The sequence below is a fragment of the Hemiscyllium ocellatum genome, assembly GCF_020745735.1.
Source record: "Hemiscyllium ocellatum isolate sHemOce1 chromosome 27 unlocalized genomic scaffold, sHemOce1.pat.X.cur. SUPER_27_unloc_5, whole genome shotgun sequence".
Classification (NCBI taxonomy): domain Eukaryota; kingdom Metazoa; phylum Chordata; class Chondrichthyes; order Orectolobiformes; family Hemiscylliidae; genus Hemiscyllium; species Hemiscyllium ocellatum.
In genome coordinates this window covers 1503624-1526768 of record NW_026867514.1, presented here as the reverse complement: position 1 = coordinate 1526768, position 23145 = coordinate 1503624, and the positions used below count along the sequence as shown (strand labels likewise).

Sequence of the window (23145 nt, the reverse complement as noted above, 5' to 3'; positions counted from 1 at the left end):
ACCTTTTAAACATTGTAACTGTACCTGCATCCAGCAACTCCTCCGGACATTGATTCCTCACACGAACTACTCTTTATCTTTAAAAAAAAGGTGCCCCTCATGTCTTTATAAAATATTTCTTTCTTCACCTTCAAAATTTGCTCCCTAACCTTGAAACACCCACACTAGGGAAAGAATACCTGCCGTTCACCTCATTTATACCTCTCATGATTTTATAATCCTCTCTAAGGTCACCTCCCAACCTCTGATGCTCCAGTGAAAAAGTCCCAGCCTATCCATGTAGATGCAGGTATGTTTATATCCAGTTATGAACTGTTCAATGCTGGTGCCAGCTGGAAATATAAATGACCTATTCCTGTTTCCAATTCTCTCACTGTGTCCAGGACAGCAAGAGACCATACAACATAGGTGCAGAAATTAAGCCATTTAGTCCATCAGATCTGCTCCACCATTCAATCACGGCTTATATGTTTCTCAACCCCATTTTGAAATATGGATTCTGGAAAGGCAGACCAGGGCAGGATTTACACATTTAATGGGGAGTGTTGTTGAATAAACATACCTTGGAGTGCTGGTTCATAGTGGAGTCGCAGGTAGACAGGATAGCAAAAAAAGTGTTTGGTATATTTGCTTTTATAGATCAGTGCATTTCAATATAGACGTTGGGAGGTCATGTTGAGGCTGTACAGGACATTGATTAGGCCACTTTTGGAATACTGCATTCCGTTCTGGTTTCGCTGCTACAGGAAAAGTGTTACAAACTTTTGCAAGGAAAATGGAAAAGATTTACAAAGCTATTGCCAAAGTTGGAGGGTTTGATCTATCTGGAGAGGCCGAATCGGCTGGGCTGTTTTCTCTGGATCACTGGGGGCTGAGGGATGACTTTATAGAAGTTCATAAGGAGCATGGGTAGGGTGAATAGCCAAAATCTTTTCCCCAGAGTAGGGGTTTCCAAAACTAAAGGGCATAGGTCTGAGGTGAGAGGGGAAATATTTAAAAGGAACTTTACAGGCACCTTTCTTACGCAGAGGGTGTTGTGTGCATGGAAAGAGCAGCCAGAGGAAGTGATGGATGCTGGTATAATTAAAGCATTTTAAAAGGCATCTGGTAATAGGGAGAATTGAGAGGGATATGGGTTATGTGCTGACAAATGAGACTATGGTAATTTGGGATATCTGGTCAGCACGGACAATTTGGACTGAAGGAAAGTAGAAGTGTCATTGTGAAGACTGGACTTTCAGAGCAGCTTTCAAGGATGTTTTGTCCTTACTGGGAGCAGAAGCTACAATGAAATCTTTCATTTGTGAGTCAGCAACTGAGTGAGTGAGGACATTTAGGATATTGGTGGAAAGTGGGAATTTGTTTTAACGTGGAGTTGAAGTGATTGAAGTAAAGTGTGCTGAGCAGGGAGCCTAGTGAAGGGTTGGGTGAGTTTTTGTTTTAAACTGCTCATTTCTTTCAGCCTCCAACATTGTATTTCCAATGCTGTCTATCAGTGGGAGCGGTGAATCAGTAACTGGTAGCGTTAGAAGCCTTACGATTTTCAGTACTGCAGGTATTACATTGTCTCATCAGCTTTGTAAAGGTTACTGGCAGCAGCGGGAGGTGTGGGCTGGATTCACTAGAAATGATTAAGCAGTTAGATAACACACGTACAAGAGGGCAGGCTGGGACTTGTCTTTTGATTTGCAGAAGGTGGGAGTTTCTGGTGCTGTGGTCCATGGCAAACACAACTGCGGTAGATCATAGAATCAGTACAGCGTGGAAGCAGGCCATTCATCCCATCAAGTCCACACTGACCCATCCGACGAGCATGCCACCCAGACCCACGCTATCTAGTCGTTTCTGCCTGTGAGTGAGACTAGGTCACAAGATTAGAGAGTAGGTTTAAGACAGAGGAGAAGGAACTGCTTTTCCCGGAGAGTGGTGAATCTATGGTAATCTCTGCCCAAGGAAGCAGTAGAAGCAGCCATATTCAAGACATAGTTCGATGGGATTTTGTATAGTAGGTGAATTTAGTATAGTCAGGATAATGCAGGTAAGAGGAGCTGAGACGATGGATAGATGAGCCATGATCTTAATGAATGGTGGAGTAGCTCGATGGACCAATTGGCCTACTCCTGCTTCTATTACTGCGAATGTATAAACATGCATCTTTCATGGCCAATCCGAATCAAGGCAGGTGAGCAATGTAGTGATGTGGAAAATGAACATCAGAGAATGATAGAAAGGGACACGGAAAGTAAATGTCTCAGTCCAAAGATGTGCAGGTCAGGTCAAATGGCTATGCTAAATTGTCCATAGTGTTAGGTTCATTAATCAGAAAGAAATGGGTCTGGGTGGGTTACTCTTCAGGGTGTCGGTGTGGACTTGTTGGGCCGAAAGGCCTGTTTCCACACTGTAGGGAATCTAATCTAATCAATCAAAACTGGATTCTACAGAACACAAGAATTGAAACTGAAGACTGTATGGCTGATTTGTGCTGCAATGTAACAAAACTGAATAAATTGACTGCACACATTTGAAGAGAATAATTATGATATGAGACTCCTTACAGGGACACGGCTTCAGGATGACAAGGATTGGATCTGAATATTGAGGGGGTATGTGACATTCAAGTTGAATAGGAAGCGAGGTAAAGATAGAGGGTTGGCACTGCTAATCAAAGCACTAATAACATGGTACTCTGGTGTCAGCTCGGATTTCAGGTCCTGATTTCTCTGTCCTCTTCTCCATGTTCCCACAGAGTAAGATGTTGTCTGTTCTCAGCTCAGCTGGCTTTCTACTGAAATTTTGAGCCCCTTTTACACCTTCCAGAGCAATAAAACATTCAGTCGATCAAGGCCCAGTCCTAATATTCTCAGTCTGATAACCATCCAGACTCAGAGAGTAATCGGAGCAGGGAATAAAACAAGAAACATGAGACAAAATTAGACATAAATGCACATTTGGTGCTTAAAGTGTGTTAATTAGATAGTAGAACAGAATTAGGGGTCTCCTAGGATTCTTATCATCCCCTACTTGAGGAATTCTCTCTCCCTAAAAATATTTACATCAACAGAAATAAAACATCTTTTATCAAATAGACATAGAGATTTACAGCACGGAAATAGACTTTTTGATCCAACACATCCATGCTGACAAGATGTCCTATATAAATCTAGTGTCCCATTTGCCAGCATTTGGCCCATATCCCACCAAACCTTTCCTATTCACACACCCATCCAGATGCCTTTTAAATGTTGTAAGTGTACCAGCCTCCACCACTTCCTCTAGCCTATTTACCCTATCCATGCCCTTCATGATTTTATAAATGTCTATAAGATCACCCCTCAGCCTCCGACACTCCAGGGACACTCCCCATCCTATTCAGGCTCTCCTTATACCACAAACCCTCCAACCCTGGCAACATCCTTATCAATCTTTTCTGCACACTTTCAAGTTTCACAACATCGTTCCTATCCTATCGTAGGGAGACCAGAATTGAATGCAATAATCCAAAAGTGACCGAACCAATGTCCTGTACAGCTACAACATGACCTCCCAACTCCTATACCAAATGCATTCAATGAGCCAAATGGCCTATTTCTGCACTGCAGCGATTTAATGATTTGATTTTGTATCAGAGTCAATGTCAGTCACTATCTCTGGTTTATGGTGGGTCAGGGTGGGATCACTGGGACCAGAATTGCATGCAATACTCCAAACGTGGCCTAACCAATATCTTCTGCAGTCGCAACATGACCTCCCGACTCCTGCAGTCGTGCACTGACCAATAAAGGCAGGCATATCAAACACCTTCTTCACTATCCTGTCTGTGTGCGACTCCCCTTTCAAGGAACTATGAACTTACCATCGAGCCATACAGCATGATCATGGACCTTTGGTCCAACCAGTCCATGCCAACCATAATCCCAAACTAAATCAGTCTCTCCTACCTGCTGTTGGCCAGTATCCCTCCAAACCCTTCCTATTCATGTACTAACACAAATGTATTTTTATTGTACCCGCATCCACCGCTTCCTGAGGAGGTTCATTCCACATATCAACCACCATCTGTGTAAAATTAGTATTTGAATGGCAAGGATGAAATGGTTCATTAAAATAAACAGCTTCTACCAAACCCCCTATAGCAGATATTTTAGGAAATCTGGAGTCTCTCAAATCGGTATTTCCATGGAGTGGTGGGGGAGTAAAGCATTGGATTCACAGAGGTGGGCGTCTTCTGAGAGTGCAAAGCTAAAATTGCTGGAACTCAAACCGCATTGACGTGGAGGAGAGTGAAAGGAGTTTGCAAAGTGTCCTCCCCTCCCCACGTGCCTCAGCTGCAGGGCAGCGCAGGCGCAGTGCGTGCCCCCATTCCATTGAGGACGTCACAACGTGGAGGCAGCCCTGTCAATTTCAGAGTGAAACTCCCTCCATCTGGGAGCAAAGCACTGTCTTCCCCTTTCCATTCCTCATCCTGGGAGGGGGAGAGAGAGAGAGGCGTGGTGGGGGGGGGGGGGGGTTGTGGGGTCGTGTGGAGACTGTTCACGTATAGCAACTGGAGTGACTGCATGGAGGGAGCAGGCTCTCCAAGGGTACTCAGATGCTCTCTGTCCCTCTCAAAGGTATTTTCCTTGTGTAGTCCCTCAGTTTGGCACGTATACAGTTTGCACGTTGGAAAAGGTTTGCTTCTTACCTCATGTTCAGAATGATCAGGGTAGTTTCTCATGGAACTGAGCAGCATTTAAGGGATTGGCACATTGATTTCAAATGTAGATATATGTTGCTTGATATGGTGTATATCTGATATTGTTGGCTGTTATAAAAACTTTGTGGCTATGATTTTACACCTTCTAATGCAGTAATAGAGTTATGTTCTATATTTCTTGTCTCTTTTTATTTACCAGGACAGCAGTAACTTCACTGGCTCTTTTCCCAAGCTGCCTTGACATTTCATTATCATATTCTTGATTCAGCTCCATTTCCAGCACCTTCGTCGACAGCTTGCCCCAGATTATTGTGATCTAAATTAAATTTTCCTCCATACATACTTAAAGCTATCTTGTTGCATGAGGGTTTTCTGTGTCCTGCATAATATATGGTCAGCACTCAACGATTCCTGTATATTGTTCGATATGTTCATTTAACAGTACTGACAGTGATCACTCAATTTGTGACTTTTTTTTGCAGGAAGGCATGCAGAAAGAAATCTGAAAACAAATGATACATCATCTTCTGACAGCACCACGTGAGTCAATGGGGCTTGAATAGCAGCAGCCATTCAATTCAAGAAGAAATGTTTGCTTTTGTCTGTGTGAGAGATTTTGAACACTGGTATGGCAGGAATGATACTGAGACACCCGAGTGAGGGAGATTCAGTATGCTGTCTTGTGTTTGACGCATTTTTCCATTTACTCAGCTTGGGGGATCAAAATCTCACCCCTCACAGTGGGGAGAGACTATGCATCCATTCTGTTTTTAATTTCAAACCCAGTGCGACACAAAGAATGCTCCCCTCATGGGGAAACCATGGAAATGTGGGGACTGTGGGAAAGGGTTCCCTTCCCCATTGGGGATAGACACCCACGGATGCATTCTCACTGGGGAGACGCCATTCTCCTGCTCAGTATGCGGGAAGGAGTTCAGTTGGCTGTGTAGCCTGCAGACACACCAGCAGGTTCACCAGCAGAAATGACTGGATAGGGCACGGCTTCATCCCCACAGTGCAATGAATCCCCACTTTCCACCAAAATCCCAGATGTACTCACTCACTCAGTTGTTGTCTTACACATGAAAGATTTCATTGTAACTTCTTCTGTTCCCAGTCAGGGCAAAACATCTTTGAAAGCTGCTCTGAAAGTCCAGTCTTCACAACCACACTTCTGCTTTCTCCAAAGACAATTAGTGTTTGTGTCATATGGCACGGAAACAGATCCTTTGGTCCAGTTCGTCCAATCAGATATCCTAAACTAATCTAGTCTCATTTGTCTGCATGTAGCCCATATCCCTCTGAACCCTTCCTATTCATATCCCCATCCAGATGCTTTTTAAATGTTGTAATTGTACCAGCCACAATCACTCCCTCTGGCAGCTCATTCCATACATGCACCACTCTCTGCGTGAAGTTGCCCCTCAGATCCTTTTGAAATCATTCCCCTCTCACCTCAAACATATGGCCTCGAGCTTTGGCCTCCCTTATCCTGGGAAAAGATCTTGGGTTTTCACCATATCCATGCCTCTTACAAACATCTGTAAGGTCACCCCTCAGACTCTGATGCTTCAGGTGAGGATCTAAAATTTGAATTTAGGTTATTGTCAGACGCAACAAGTATATGTAGACTTTTACGAACCACAAAATGGCTTTTCAATTTAAAATAATACAACAAAATGGCTGAGAATAATGATTGAACTCTGAACTTGTCCTGCAGTTTTGCAGAATTAAGCTAAAATCCAAAGATAAGAGGACAATGGACTTTTCTTAAAATGAATACTGACACATTAATTGACCATTTGAACTAACCTTGAACTGCTACCATGGCATGATAATTTATGTAATTAAGATCCCTTTCCCAGGAAATATCATTGGATTAACCTGCTGTAAATCATGTCATCTTATTACATTTGATTGGTCTTTTGTAATTAAGACTGTACTGTCTCTTAAAAAAAAACAAATAAATAATGTGTAATTTTCTAATGTAATCACACATCGCAATGGAACACAGAAGCTTTAATCACTGCGTTGCTGGACAGAACTGTGTCAAGATGCCTTAGTAAACTGATAACCTTGCTTTGTACAGACTGCATTTCATTGATTCTTTTGATCGATCTCAAACCAAAAGGCCCCTTGAGAGGTCAAGACCTTCACGATGGCTAACTCAGCCTTGCCAATTCACCATACCCGCACATCCCTGAACACTAATTTAGCACAGCCAATCCACACAAACCTGCACCTCCTTGGGCACTATGGTTACTTTAGATGGTCAATGCACCCTAAACTGGACAAAGTTAAAAATCACACAAACCCGGGTTATCATTCAACAGGTTTATTTGGAAGGACCAGCATTTGGAGTGCTGCTCCTTCATCAGGTGGTTGTGGAGAATAAGGCACAGAATTTATAGAAAAACATTACAGTGTCCTGCCACTGAAATGATATATTGAACAAACCTGGATTGTTAAGCCTTTCAACTTTCAGAATGGGTTGCAGATATTTCTACTTTGCTCAAAAAGTGCACAAACTGCAGGCAATCAATCCGTGTAATATTTTATAAATTCCTTATAAATACTTTGAATCAGACTGGTTCTAGTTCCAAGATTGGGATACTGACAGACTCGAATCTCACACTTTTAATGCATTGCCTGGGCTGAGATGTCACTTTTTAAAAAAAAAACTAAAGTCATCTCGAGAATGTGAATTAATAGTAGTTCTGGGATTCACAGATTAATGAACTGAAACCTGCAACTCATTCTAAAAGGTGAAAGACTTAACCAATCTTGGTTTGTTCAATATGCCATTTCAGTTGCATGACCCTGTGATCTTTTGCTATAAAATCTGTGTCTCATGCTCCTGCTCCACAGTTACCCGATGAAGGAGCAGTGCTCCAAAAGCTCATACTTCCAAATAAACCTGTTGGACTATAACCTGGTGTTGTGAGAGTTTTAACTTTATCCAGCCCAGTCCAACATTGGCTCCTCCACATAATTTCTCGCGAACACTGCCCACACCTCCTGATGCTGCCAGGAAACTTTACAACGCCGATGAAATGACACACTCTGCACTCCTGAAAAATTGACAATTTCTCATGATACTGGCTGCTCATTCATGACTCCATCTGATACGCGACATTGGAAGCTTAGTGCAGGAGGCTGAAAGAAATGAGCAGCTTTAAAACAAAAACCCCCTTGGCGCTCAAAGCTTTCAATGAGAGTCTGAACCCAGCAGCAAGTTCAGGTAACCTTTATTGCAACCCAACTTTGTTACAGCTTCAGATCCCCTCAGCAAAAAGGCAGAGAAAAAGTAGCTTTTTAAACAGCTCAAAGTCAAAGCGCACACTCTTTCCCCCCACCACTTTCTTTACTATTGGTCACCACTGAGTTGTCCCTTTGTAATTGGATCCTTGGTACAGCCTTAACCTGGAGGAAGTATTGCCTCACTCAGCAATTTCAACCCAGACCCTGTATAGCGCCATCTGCCGCAGTGGGATTCAAATCCGGGAGTCCCTGGAACTGGGTTGATGGTCCAGTCGATAATGGCACTCGGCCGTCGCTCCTTCAATCCCCCTGCGACGGTATGTGAACTCTCTGGTGCCTCCGGAGGTGGGAGGAGCGGGTGAAATCCTTTCTGCACAGGGGGCAGCTGAACGGCCTCTCCCTCGTGTGGACCCGCCGGTGGGTCAGCAGGTTGGAGGCCTGGGTAAATCTCTTCCCACACTCGAGGCAGGAGAACGGCCTCTCCCCCGTGTGAATCTGCTGGTGGGTCAGCAGGTGGGAGGAATCGCTGAAGGCCTTCCCGCACTCAGGGCAGGGGAATGGTCTCTCCTTGGTGTGGACCCGCCGGTGCTTCAGCAGGGTGGAGGAATTGCTGAAGGCCTTCCCACAGTCGGGGCAACTGAAGGGCCTCTCCCCTGTGTGGACCTGCTGGTGCCTCAGCAGGTGGTAGGAATCGCTGAAGGCCTTCCCGCACTCAGGGCAGGGGAATGGTCTCTCCTTGGTGTGGACCCGCCGGTGCTTCAGCAGGGTGGAGGAATTGCTGAAGGCCTTCCCACAGTCGGGGCAACTGAAGGGCCTTTCCCTAGTGTGGACCTGCCGGTGCCTCAGCAGGTTGGAAGAAGTGTTGAAGGCCTTCCCACACTCGGGGCAGCTGAAGGGCCTCTCCCCCGTGTGGACCCGCCGGTGGGTCAGTAGGTCGGAGCAATTGCTGAAGGCCTTCTCGCACTCGGGGCAGGGGAATGGCCTCTCCCCGGTGTGAGCCCGCTGGTGCCTCATCAGGGCGGAGGTGTGGGCAAAGCCCTTCCCGCACTCTGGGCAGGAGAATGGTCTCTCCCTTGTGTGGATGCGCCGATGAATCTGCATGGCAGACGGGAAACAGAAGCCATTCCCGCCATCACTGCACTTCCACTGTTTCTCCACGGGGCAGGATTCCTCGGGTTTCTCCATGGTCGAAGCTTCAGCTGCACAGAATACCTTTCCAGTCCCTCCCGGCCATCAATTCCTGCTGCTACACGCCCCACACTCGATGTGCTGCATCAGTAGGGTCTCTCATCCAGGAACCAAAACGCTTTGCACCTTCTCACAGACTCACGGTTAAAAATTGTTTGCGGTCCCGCTGGATTGAGTGACTGTCAGACATTGACGTCAAAGTGAGGACTGCAGACGCTGGAGGGTCAGTGTCAAAATGTGTGGTACTGGAAAAGCGCAGGTCAGGCAGCATCCGAAGAGCAGGAGAGTCAACGTTTTGGGCATCAGGACTTCATGCGTCGATTTTGAATCTTCTATCTTCAAATACACTGTTAAAAAGAGATTACAAAGGTCATCACTGTCAGTGCAGGGTAGAAATTCTGTACAAGCAATTCTACTTTCTGTGGAATATTCTTGTCTTTTGTTATTCCACAAAATTGAAAGCACCATCCCACTTTCACTCCCCTTCTTTCTCACTCTGATCTAACTAATTCCCCTGAAGTTGCTGATTCAGGGTCTTACAGGGGCAGATGAGCAAAAACATAAAGACTGACATCTCTCTGAATTTTGGATACCTCCACCTGAAAGTTAATATCTTTCACAACACTGGGATACTGCTGAGAGTGAGCAGGTCTGATTTTAGGAAGCAAAAAAAAAGTATCAATTCAGGGTGAACCTGCAATGACAAAATAGTTAACGACCCGAGAAGGTGGGAGCAAAATGAGATGTCAAGGCATTAACACTAATACACTTCAGTCAAACTCTGCTGCTTCCCAGTCAGGGCAAAACATGCTCTGAAAGTCCAGCCTTCACAACCACACTTCTGCTTTCACTGAAGACAATTAGAGTCACACAGCACAGAAACAGACTCTTTGGCCCAACCTGCCCAGATTTCCTAAATTAATCTAGTCACGTTTGCCATCACTTGGCCCCTATATGGGCTGGGTGCTGGCAGCTGGGACTAAATTGGGTTGGCTATCTTGTCAGCAAGGACGAGTTGGATCGAAGGGTCTGTTTCCATGCTGTACATCTCTATGACTCCAGTCGCATTTGCCACCACTTGGCCCCTCTCCATCTGAACCCTTTGTAATCATCCGCCCATCCAGATGCCTTTTAACTGTAGGAATTGTACCAGCCCCCACCACTTCCTCTGGCAGCTCATTCCATGAACGCATCACCCTCTTCATGAAAACGTTGCCCCTGAGGTCTCTTTTACATTTCCCCCACTGCCCTCACCCTGAACCTATGACCCTCCAGTTCAGGACTCCCCATCCCAAGGGAAAGACCTTGTCTATTTATCCTATCCATGCTCATGATTTTATAAAAGTCTATAATGTCACCTCTCAGGCTCTGGAGCAATGGGGAAAACAACCCCTGCCCATCCTTCTGTCCCTCCTCACCCGGGTAATTAAGACAAATACCTGAGTTTGCAGCATCTGCTCCCTCCCTGGATTCACTCCAATTGCCACAAGTGAATAGATTTCCCCCCTCTCCCCCTCCCAGGATGAAGAGTTGCCCAAAGAGAGGGAGTTTCACTCAAACTGACAGGGCCACTTCCGCGTTGTGACGCCATCAATAGGTCGAGGGTGGGGGGACGAAACAAAAGGGGCGGGGCAAGGTGCACAGTTTGCAGGAATCCCTTCCCTTCACGGAATCCCCACAGCATGGAAGCAGGCCACTCGGCCCAACAAATCCAAACCAATCCTCGAAGGGGAACCCACCCACACCCATTCCCCTAGACCTGTTGCTCTACTCCCTGACTATCACACCTAACCTGCACATCCCTGGGCACTATGGATAATTTAGCAACCTAACTTGGACAAAGTTAAAAATCACAACACCACATTATAGTCCATCAGGTTTATTTGGAAACTCTAGCTTTTGGAGCGCTGTTCCTTCATCAGTTGGTTGTGGAGAATAAGATAAGACACAGAATTTATAGAAAAACATGACAGTGACCTGCCACTGAAATAATACATTGAACAAACCTGGATTGTTAAGTCTTTCATCTTTTCAAATGGGTTGCAGGTATCATTAATATGCAAATCCCAGTCTTCCTGGAAGGCACCTTCTCCATAAAACTTAAATTTTGATAAAGTGACATTTCTGTTCAGCTCTGCAAATATACATTCACTCCTGTGGACTTGTGTGGGTGCGCGCATGAGAGAGGAATGTCTATTTCCATCCTGCTTATCTCTGTCTATTTGAGAACAGATGTCTTACTTCTGTTGGTGTAAATATTGTTGTAAATCATAGCTGGGTTCTCAGTTAGATGTAAGAGAGAGAGATTTCCTCAAGTAGGACAGTCCCAGAATCCTGGGAGACCCCCATTTCTCCTTTACGTCCGAATGAACAAACATTAAACACGAGCACCTATTTGCTTCAAATTTGGTTTCATTTTTCTTGTGTGATTCCCTGCTATGATTACACTGTGTGTCTGGATGGTTGACAGGCTGGGAGATTGTGGATTGGGGCTTGATTGGCTGAATGCTTTATTGTTCCAGAAGGTGAAAAAAAAAGGGGGTCAAAGCTTCAGCAGAAATCCAGCAAAGCTGAGAACAGACCGACATCTTACGCTGTGGGAACAGGGAGATCAACACAGGACCAAGAAATCAGGACCTGAAATCTGAGCTGACACCAAACTACCCTGTGATCAGCGCTTTCATTAGCAGCACCAACCCTCTACCTTTACCTCGCTTCCCATTTGACCGAACCCTCGATATTCAGGATCCAATCCTGGTCATCCTGAAGCCATGTCTCTGTTAGGAGTCTCGGATCATAATTATTCTCTTCAATGCGTGCAATCAATTAATTCATTTTTGGTGACAATACAGATAGATACTGTTTCTGGTTTCAATTTTTATGATCTTCAGAGTCCAGTTTTGATTGCTGGAATATTTACTCTCCTTGTCCTTTTCTATTGTTCTTTGAAATTCATTTCCCACATCAATACACTGCTCACTGGCCTTGATTTGGATTTTTCATGCTAAATTGCCTATAATGTCGAGGTTAGGTGGCATAGCCGTGGGAAATGCAGGGTTGTAGTTTCATATCCAGCCCGCTCCGCCATTCATTAAAATCATGGCTGATCTATCCATTGTCTCAGATCCTCCCCTCCCTGCATTGTCCCAGCTACCCTTAATTCCCCTACCATTGCAAAAACCCATCCAACTATGTCTTGAACATACTTAACGAAGCTGCCTCTACTGCTTCCTTGGGCAGAGAATTCCACAGATTCACTAAACTCCAGCAAAAACGGTTCCTCCTCATCTCTGTCCTAAATCTACTCCTAATCTTGAGATCTGTTTCATTCACCAGCAAAAATGACTGGGTAGGGTAGAGCTTCATCCCCACAGTGCAATGAATTGCCACTTTCCACCAAAATCTCGGATGCTGTCAGTTGCTGTCTCACAAATGCAAGTTTTCATTGTAACGTTTTCTGCTCCAATTAAGGGCCAAACATCTTTGAAAGCTGCTCTGAAACTCTAGCCTTCACAATCACACTTCTGCTTTCACCAAAGAAGATTTGAGTCATACAACACGGAAACAGACTCTTTGGTCCAACTTGTTCGGCCAAACAGATATCCTAAATTAATCTAGTCCAATTTACCTGCATGTGGCCCATATCCCTCTAAACCATATCCCTCTATTCATGTACCCATCCAGATGCCTTTAAAAATTCCCACTCACCTCAAACATATGCCTTCTAGTTTTGGACTCTGCTACATTGGGGAAAAGACCTTGGATATTCACCCTATCCTTACCCCTTATGAACGTCTATAAGGTCACCCCTCAGCCTTCAATGCTCTCGGGAAAATATCCCCAGCCATTTGAGCCTCTCCCTGCCACTCAAACCCTCCAACTCTGACAGCAGCCTTGTAAATCTTTTCCGACACCTTTCAAAGTTTCGCAACATTTTCCCTGTAAAAGGGTGACCAAAAATGAATGCAGTCTTCCAAACGTGGACTAATCAATGTCCTACACAGCCACATTACCTCCCAACTCCTATACTCAATGCACTGACCAATAAAGGAAAGCATACCAATTGCCTCCTTCACTATTCTGTCCACAGGTGACTCCACTTTCAAGGAACTATGAACCTGCACTCCAAGGTCTCTTTGTTCTGCAACACTCCCCTTAACTGTGTCAGTCCTGCCTGGATTGCTTGACCAAAATGCAAACCACATTTCTCTCCATCTACCACACTTTGGCCAATCAGCCCATCTGATCAGTTCTAATTTATAGTGAACTCTCTTTCCTTGCTTATTCTTTAGAAGTTGAAAATCTCTATCCCACACACACTCACTCCATTCTCAGTTTACTGAACCTAATCCCTGCTGTAACTCATCCTGAAGGATGTCGTTGACACTGGTTAATATGCCCACAAGCAGGAGGGTTCTAACTGAAACGTTATGAATACTGAACAGCCTGGAAAGAGTGGAAGTTGGGAAAAAAATTCCATTGACTGGAGAAACTAGAACTACTGGGCACAGCCTTAGAGTAAAGGGAAGACCTTTCAGAATGGAGGCAAAGAGAAACTTCTGGCATTTTGGAAACAGAACCAGTCTGACTCAAGATTGGGATACACACAGGCTCTGAGCTCACTCTTTCATTGAATTGTCTGAGCTAAGATGTCACATTTTGTTATAAAGCTTTATGTTTTGTTGAAGGTGCCTTACAGGAAGTTCTGAGATTTAGATTAATGATACCTGTAACCCATTCTAAAAGATGAAAGACTCAACAATCCAGGTTTGTCAAGATATCATTTCAGTGGCAGGACTCCATTATGTTTTTCCATAATTTCTGTGCCTGATGACCTTATTCTCCACAACATCTGATGAAGGAGCAGCACTCCAAATAAACCTGCTGAACTCTAACCCGGTGTTGTATACTTTTTAAACTTAGTCCAGGTGAGGGTGCATTGACCATGTTAAATTACTCATAGTACCCGGGGAAGTGCAGAGTGGATTGGCTGCGCTAAATTACCCATACTGCCCGATTGGGTGTATTAGTTGGGGGTAAATGCCAAGCAATCGGGATAGGGGAACGGGTGTCTGAGAGTTACCCTTTGGTGAGTCAGTGTGGACCCGTTGGGCAGAGTGACCTGCTTCCACAATGTGAGGATTCTCTGAAGGGAAGGGATTTTTGCAAACTCTGCAAGGCAGTGCGGGCCATCCGGCCGGCCATGTGCAGCAGGTGCAGTGTGGGGGCCCGCCTTCAGCTTGGCCCTGCCCCTTCCCAGCACATTACCCAGACACATCGCCCCAACCTCTTGCTCCATTGTTGATGTCACTGTGTGGAAATGGTCTTCTGAGTTTCAGAGTGAAACCTCCTCCTTCTGGGCAACTCTTTTTCCTGGGAGGGAGAGAGGGAAGGTGGGGGTTGGGGGAACCTTATCAAGCAGAGGATGGTGCGTGTATGGAATAAGCTGCCAGAGGAAGTGGAGGAGGCTGGTACAATTACAACCTTTAAAAGGCATCTCGAAGGGGATATGAATAGGAAGGGTTTAAGAGGGACATGTGTCAATTTCTGGCGAATGGGTCACTAGGTTAATTTAGGATATCTGGTTGGCATGGACTGAAGGGTTTGTTTCCATGCTGTACAACGCTATTACTCTATTTCTGCATCGTCAGAACCAATATCACAAGACTAGGAATAGGCCATTCACCCCTTCCAGCCTGTCCTGTGCTGTGGCCTAAGTGCACATACTTCAGTGCAAGTTTCAGAAAGATTCCAGCAGCTCTTAAAAAATTGACCTTGCTTTCAGACTTTAATGATGTTTCTGAGTGTATAATTTTACCTGTTCTCAATTTTAAATATAACCTATTTGTGGCCCCGCCTGTCTTCCAGGTCAACTTGTCAGCATCCATTCTCTCTCTCTTCATCAGCTTGATACACAGCGATCAAAGAGGGCTGGGGGAGGGCGCACAGCAGGGAAAGATAATGGACGGGGTGGGCTGAGGGAGGGGGACAAGAGAGAGAAAATGGACAAGGGTGCAGAGGGTGGCATGACAGAGAGAATGGAGGTGGTGTTGGGGGGGAAGAGATGGAATGGACACAATGCTGTGGTTCATGGAGGGCAGTGGACTGGGGGCACAGTGGGTGGCAGGCGAGAATGCACAGGTCGCCGTGGGTGGTGGTGGTACATTTCATTTCAATGCAGAACATTTCTAACAATAGTTGTGAATTCTGTCTGGGCCCCAATGTCATGTCAGACTTGACATTTTTTGTTAGAAAAGCTCTTCATTTAAATTACATTCTTGAGAATGCTATTTAAAACACGTTCTGGGATTAACAAACCAAAGAGCAGAAATCCATTCTAAAAGATTTAAATCTAGAATTGTTTAATGTATTACATCTGTGACACTGGACTCCTTTGGATATAAATTATGATCATGATCCTATTCTCCACAACCACCTGATGAAGGAGCAGAGCTCTGAAAGCTAGTACTTCCAAATAAACCTGTTGGACTATAACGTTATATTGTATGATTTTTAAGTTTACCCACCCGAGTCCAACACCGGCTCCTCCACATTATTTCTACTGAACACAGCACACACCTCCCGGTGCTACCAGTAAACTTTACAATGCCAATGAAACGACAAACTCTGCACTCCTGAAAAAATTACATCTGATACACAACATTGGAAACTTAGTGCAGGAGGCAGAAAGAAATTAACAGCTTCAAAATAAAAAGCTTTGTGGTTCAAAGTTTTCAATGAGAGTCTGAGCCCAGCAGTAAGTACAGTTAACCTTTATTGCGATCCAACTTTGTTGCAGCTTCAGATCCTCCCAGCAAAAAGGCAGAGAAAATGTCGCTGCTTCTTAAATAGCTCAAGATCAAACACCCCTTCTCCACCTCCTCCCCACCCACCGAGTACCCGGGGGCTGGAAGGATCGGCAGGGGTGATAAGTCAAAAGAACTACAATTCCTCTATTACAGTCCGACTATTCTAGGGAATAAGACTAAAGAGGCTCTGGAACAGAACAAACTGGGATTATCAAAGCTGCGTCTTTACTCTATGCAGAATCGGTATGCTTTAGACTATACACTCGCCCAGGAAGGTGAGGTCTGCACCACTGTCCAAGATAAATGCATTATTTACATTCCTGATTGCACTGGCAATTACTAAGATACAACATGAGATCCAGGTGCTCCTTGAAGGTACCAGTTGGAGAAAATGGGGATCGGGGTTTTGGTACAATTGGCTTATCAATTTAGCTACATATGTCAGAATAATTTTCTTCTGTTTGTTGGTATTGGTCGGTATTTATTTGCTAGGCTTATGAGGACCTTTAGTGATATAGATTTGCCCCAGAAGATGCTCTGTTTGCAATGCCATGGCTCACCCACTTGTTGATGGCAATGATAAATATGACCAGATGAGCTGCAAAGATGGTGGTGCCACTCTACAGGATATTGAAGGCTGGTCCACCTTGAAGGGCATTTAGAGTCATAGAGACGTATAGCATGGAAAGCGACCCTTCGGTCCAACCCGTCCATGCTGACCAGATATCCCAACCCAATCTAGTCCCACCTGCCAGCAGCTGGCCCATATCCCTCCAAACTCTTCCTATTCACATACCCATCCAAATGCCTCTTAAATGTTGCAATTGCACCAGCCTTCACCACATCCTCTGGCAGTTCATTCCATATACGTACTACCCTCTGCGTGAAAAAACCTGTCCCTTAGGTTTATTTTATATCTTTCCCCTCTCACCCTAAACCTCTGCCCGCTAATTCTGGACTCCCCAGGGAAAAGACTTTGCCTATTTATCCTATCCATGCCCTTCATAATTTTGTAAACCTCTATAAGGTCACCCCTCAGCCTCCGACGCTCCAGGGAAAACAGCCTCAGTCTGTTCAGCCTCTCCCTGTAGCTCAGATCCTCCAACCCTGGCAACATCCTTGTAAATCTTTTCTGAACCCTTTCAAGTTTCACAATATTCTTCTGATAGGAAGGAGACCAGAATTGCATGCAATATTCCAACAGTGGCCTAACCAATGTCCTGTACAGCCGCAACATGCCCTCCCAACTCCTGTACTCAATACTCTGACCAATAAAGGAAAACATCCAAACTATCCTATCTACCCGCGACTCCACTTTCAAGGAGCTATGAACCTGCACTCCAAGGTCTCTTTGTTCAGCAACACTCCCTAGGACCTTATCATTAAGTGTATAAGCCCTGCTAAGATTTGCTTCCCCAAAATGCAGCACCTCGCATTTATCTGAATTAACCTCCATCTGCCACTTCTCAGCCTATTGGCCCATCTGGTCAAGATCCTGTTGTAATCTGAGGTAACCCTCTTCACTGTTCACTACATCTCCAATTTTGGTGTCATCTGTAAACTTACTAAGTGTACCTCTTATGCTCGCATCCAAATCATTTATGTAAATGACAAGAAGTAGAGGGCCCAGCACAAATCCTTGTGGCACTCCACTGGTCACAAGCCTCCAGTCTGAAAAACAACCCTCCACCACCACCCTCTGTCTTCTACCTTTGAGCCAGTTCTGTATCCAACTGGCTAGTTCTCCCTGTATTCCATGAAGCTAACCTTGCTAAACAGTTTCCCATGTCGAACACCTTGCTGAAGTCCATCTCGATCACATCTACTGCTCTGTCCTCAATCTTCTTTGTTACTTCTTCAAAATACTAAATCAAGTTTGTGAGACATGATTTCCGAAGCACAAAGCCATGTTGACTATCCCGAATCGGTCCTTGACTTTCCAAATACATGTACATCCTGTCCCTCAGGATTCCCTCCAACAACTTGCCCACCACCGAGCTCAGGCTCACAGGTCTATAGTTCCCTGGTTTGTTCTTACTACCATTCTTAAACAGTGGCACCATGTTTGCCAACCTCCACTCTTCCAGCACCTCACCTGTGACTATCGATGATACAATTATCTCAGCAAGAGGCCCAGCAATCACTTCTCTACCTTCCCAAAGAGTTCTCGGGTACACCTGATCAGATCCTGAGGATTTATCCACCTTTCACCATTTCAAGACATACAGCATTTCCTCCTCTGTAATCTGGACATTTTTCCAAGATGTCATCATCTATTTCCCTAGTCTATATCTTTTTTATCCTTTTCCACAGTAAATACTGATCCAAAATATTCATTTAGTATCCCCCCATTTTCTGTGGCTCCACACAAAGGCCGCCTTGCTGATCTTTGAGGAGCCCTATTCTCTCTCTAGTTACCCTTTTGTCCTTAATATATTTGTAAAACCCCTTAGGATTCTCTTTAATTCTATTTGCCAAAGCGCTCTCATGTCCCCGTTTTGCCCTCCTGATTTCCCTCTTAAGTATACTCCTACTTTATTTATACTTTTCTAAGGATTCACTCGATCTATCCTGTCTGTACCTGACATATGCTTCCTTCTTTTTCTTAACCAAACCCTCAATTTCTTTAGTCATCTAGCATTCCCTATAGTTACCAGCTTTCCCTTTCACCCTGACAGGAATATACTTGCTCTGGATTCTTGTTATCTCATTTCTGAAGGCTTCCCATTATCCAGCTGTCCCTTTACCTGTGAACATCTGCCTCCGATCAGCTTTTGAAAGTTGTTGCCTAATACCGTCAAAATTGGCCTTTCTCCAATTTAGAACTTCAACTTTTAGATCTGGTCTATTCTTTTCCATCACTATTTTAAAACGAATAGAATTATGGTCACTGGCCCCAAAATGCTCCCCCACTGACACCTCAGTCATCTGCCCTGTCCTATTTCCCAAGAGTAGGTCAAGTTTTCCACCTTCTCTAGTAGGTACATCCACATACTGAATCAGAAAATTGTCTTGTACACACTCTCCTCTCCATCTAAACCTGTAACGCTATGGCAGTCCCAGTTGATGTTTGGAAAGTTAAAATCCCCTACCAAAACCACCCCATCATTCTTACAGATAGCTGAGATCTCCTTACAAGTTTGTTTCTCAATTTCCCTCTGACTATTGAGGGGGGTCTATAATGCAATCATCCCTTTCTTATTTCTCAGTTCTACCCAAATAACTTCCCTGGATACATTTCCAAGAATACCCTCCCTTAGCACAGCTGTAATGCTATCTCTTATGAAAAATGCCACTCCCCCTCCTCTTTTGCCTCCCTTTCTATCCTTCCTATAGCATTTGTATCCTGGAACATTAAGCTGCCAGTCCTGCCCATCCCTGAGCGATGATTCCGTAATTGATATGATATCCCAGTCCCATGTTCCTAACCATGCCCTGAGTTCATCTGCCTTCCCTGTTAGGCCCCTTGCATTGCTATGTTCCCCTGAGAATCCATCACCCCCAACATTTTTCAAAACAGCATACCTGTTTGGAGTCTTTTGTGGATATACCCATTTCAAACAAGTATGCGGTTTTGGAAAATGTAGAGGGTGATGGATTCTCAGGGGAACGTAGCACAACGTAGAACGTAGAGGATTCTGTAGTCCGAGGTACATACAGATGTTTCTGTGGCCAGCAGAGAAAAAGCAGACTGGTGTGTTGTTTCCCTGGTGCCAGGATCAAGGATGTCTCAGAGAGGGTGCAGAATGTTCTCACGGGGGAGGGGGGGCCAGCAGGAGGTCATTGTCCACATTGGAACCAATGACATTGAAGAGAAAAGGTTGAGACTCTGAAGGGAGATTACAGAGAGTTAGGTAGAAATTTAAAAAGGAGGTAATATCTGGATTACTCCCAATGCTACAAGCTAGTGAGGGCAGGAATAGGAGGATAGAGCAGATGAATGCATGGCTGAGGAGCTGGTGTATGGGAGAAAGATTCACATTTTTGGATCATTGGAATCTCTTTTGGGGTAGAAGTGACCAGCACAAGGAGGACAGATTGCACCTAAGTTGAAAGGAGACTAATATGCTGGCAGGGAAATTTGCTAGAACTGCTTGGGAGGATTTAAACTGCTTGGGGAGGCGGGGTGGGACTCAGGGAGATAGCGAGGAAAAAGAGATCGATCTGAGACGGGTACAGTCAAGAACAGAAATGAGTCACACAGTCAGGGCAGGCAGGGACAAGGTAGGACTAATAAGTTAAACTGCATTTATTTCAATGCCAGGGGCCTAACAAGGAAGGCAGATGAACTCAGGGCATGGTTAGGAACATGGGACTGGGATATCATAGCAATTACAGAAACATGGTTCAGGGATGGGCAGGACTGGCAGCTTAATGTTCCAGGATACAAATGCTACAGGAGGGATAGAAAGGGAGGCAAAAGAGGAGGGGCGAGTGGCATTTTTGATAAGGGATAGCATTACAGCTGTGCTAAGGGAGGATATTCCTGGAAATACATCCAGGGAAGTTTTTTGGGTGGAACTGAGAAATAAGAAAGGGATGATCACCTAATTGGAATTGTATTATAGATTTGTTTGGATTAGCCTTCCCTTTCCATGATCACGGTGCGATCAAAGGGAGAAATGAGGGTGTGGGCATCTGGGAGGTAGGACAAAATGGCTGAAACAGCTGCACAAAACGGCTTCTGCTTGGCTAATTCAGTTGGAACTGAGTCAGGCAGATACTCATGACTCAGAACAAATATGAAACCATAGACTGACGTAAATCCGGTGAAAAAAAATTGCAACTGCAAAAGCAACAATGTGAACCTAACCACTAATTGCAGAAGTAACAGCTTAGCCCTAATCACCAGACAAGACAAATACAATTCCAAGAACGGACTGCTTACAAGAAATTATGATAGACTCAGTCAAAAGTGGACAAGGACTTTGTGGGATCTGATTGGTTGTTAATATGTGATCATGTTGCATGTCTGACTATAAACAATGTACACAATGCAAAATCTGTAAAAGTCAGCGGATTCTTTTGGCGGTCTAGGAGTTCTCATCCTTCTGGGCTGATCAGAGTCTACCGACCCGGCCGTATCAAAGAAAAGACAATTGCTTGTGTGATTGACAAAGAGTCATTTCCAGGTGTGCTTATTGACAGGATCTGGGGAGCAAAATGAGACATCATGGTGTGGAAAATAAGAAATGTAGCTTGCTGCAGACGATATAGAAAGGTAGTTGTTGAAAGTGCTAGTTGAGTGTAATTTCTGTAGATGGGGGAGGGGTGGGACGTTATACAAACGGTCATGGAATTCTTGTAGTATGTAGTATACTTAAGGCTAAGACTTTAATGAATATATGGGGTCTTTTAAAGAAGTAGTTCAAAAAAATATAGTTTTAAGCTAGGAAATAACTATGGGGTGTTGTAGCTGACCACAAAATAAGGGTATTTTTACAATAAAACTTATAGTAACAAGACAAAGAATGCAGTCATCCAAGGGCAGCCTGGTACAGAGATAAGGAAAGCGAAAAACAAGTGAAGTAATTGTCTTAAGGTTAGTCCCAAATAAGGGAATGAAATGAACTAAATGATTATGATAGGGTAAGAATAGGGAAAGGGGTGTGAGCATGCAACACACAAAGTGTATAAAAATGATTGCATAACTGATATCTTTGCACTCTTTGCCAGGCTAGCAGGGTGTCTGGACTTGCAAGTTTGCAATAAATTGTCCTTGTTTCCATGGCTTTGTCTCCGGCTGATTTATAAGTGAGCTTTGTTTCTAACAATGGCATTTACACTAACAGCAGAGAGAAACTGAGCATACAGACATGACAAACATTAGTGGCAAGCCAGAATCACAGATGTACAGTATAGAAACAGTCCCTTCAGTCCAACTTGTTCATGGCGACCAGATATCCTAAATCAATCTAGTCCCATTTGCCAGCACTTGGCCCATGTCTCTCTATCCCTTCCTATTCATATACCCATCCAGATGCCTTTCAAATGCTGTATTTGTACCAGCCATCACCACTTCCTCTGGCAGCTCATTCCTTGCACGCACCACCTGCTGAATATATGAGTTGCCCCTTTTAAATGTCACCCTTACTCTGAAGCTATGACCTATCCAGGGAAAAGATCTTGTCTATTTACCTTATCCATGTCCCTCCTAATTTTGTAAAAGTTTGTAGGGTCACCCCTCAGCTTCTGGCGCTCGAGAGAAAACAGCCCCAGCCTGTTCAACTGAAACGATTGACAAGTTTCACAACATTCTTCCTCTAGCAGAGAGACCAGAACTGCACACAACATTTCAAAAGTGGCCTAACCAATATCTGGTGCAGCTACAACATAACTTCCCAATTCTTATAATTAGAGGATTGGGAAAGTTTTCAAAACCCACAAAAAAGAATGGAGGGACAAACTAATCTTTTGAGGGTCAGCTTGGACATCAGGGCGGGGGGATGGGAATGAGGGAAGGAAACTGAATGCGCTGGAGCCAAGGCGTAGGAAGAACAGAGGATACAAAACCGGCTTGAAGCTGCAATGAGGAATATTGCATGTGCTGTACTTGCAGCTGTTGCAGTTACTGGTGGGAATCGGGTGCATTTTAAACATAAAAACAAAAAAGCTATCTACCCCTCCGCCATCCCAACGTCGATTCTTCAGTTCCTCTTCACCTGGGTAACTAAGACACATACCTCAGTTTGCGGAGTCTGCTCCCTCCCTGGATTCACTCCAGTTGCTACCAGTGAACAGTTTCCCCTCCTCCCATCTCTGTTTCCCTCCCAGGATGAAGAGTTGCCCAAAGGTAGGGAGGTTCACTTTGACATGGCGACTTCCGCGTTGTGACGTCACTAAAGGAACGAGGGGCGGGGCGAGACCGTCAGCGGACCACCGCACTGCGCATGCGCTGCCCTGCAGGTTGGGGAGGACGACACTTTCCATAAACCCCTCACTTCAGAGAATTCCCAGAGTGCGGAAACAGGCCCCTCGGCCTCACCGCCCCGACCCTCCCAAGGGTGACTCACCCACACCCACTCCCCGATCCCCACTGCTCGACATTTAACCCTGAGTCATGCACATTACGCCGAATTTAGCATGGCCAATCCACCCGAACCTGCACATCCCTGGGCACGATGGAGAATTTAGCATGGCCAATCCACTTTATCCTGGATAAGCGTTAAAATTACACAACTCCAGCTTGTGGTC

General features: G+C 44.8%; 1 protein-coding gene across 2 annotated transcripts in view; it reads right to left on the bottom strand.

Moving 5' to 3' along the window:
• Nucleotides 1-8049: 8049 nt before the first annotated feature.
• LOC132808373 (gastrula zinc finger protein XlCGF7.1-like) overlaps nt 8050-23145 on the bottom strand; it is a 29947-nt gene continuing 14851 nt past the window's right edge. The window contains exons 1-2 of one of the 2 annotated variants that reach the window (XM_060822119.1): nt 22635-22781; nt 8050-9489 (exon numbers count right to left, since the gene is read on the bottom strand). In XM_060822119.1, coding sequence (XP_060678102.1) covers nt 8255-9139 — 885 coding nt within the window. In that variant the 5' untranslated portion in view covers nt 9140-9489; nt 22635-22781 and the 3' untranslated portion in view covers nt 8050-8254. Of the gene's footprint in view, nt 9490-22634; nt 22782-23145 lie in introns of those variants that run through there. The other variant, XM_060822120.1, reaches the window with a different exon arrangement.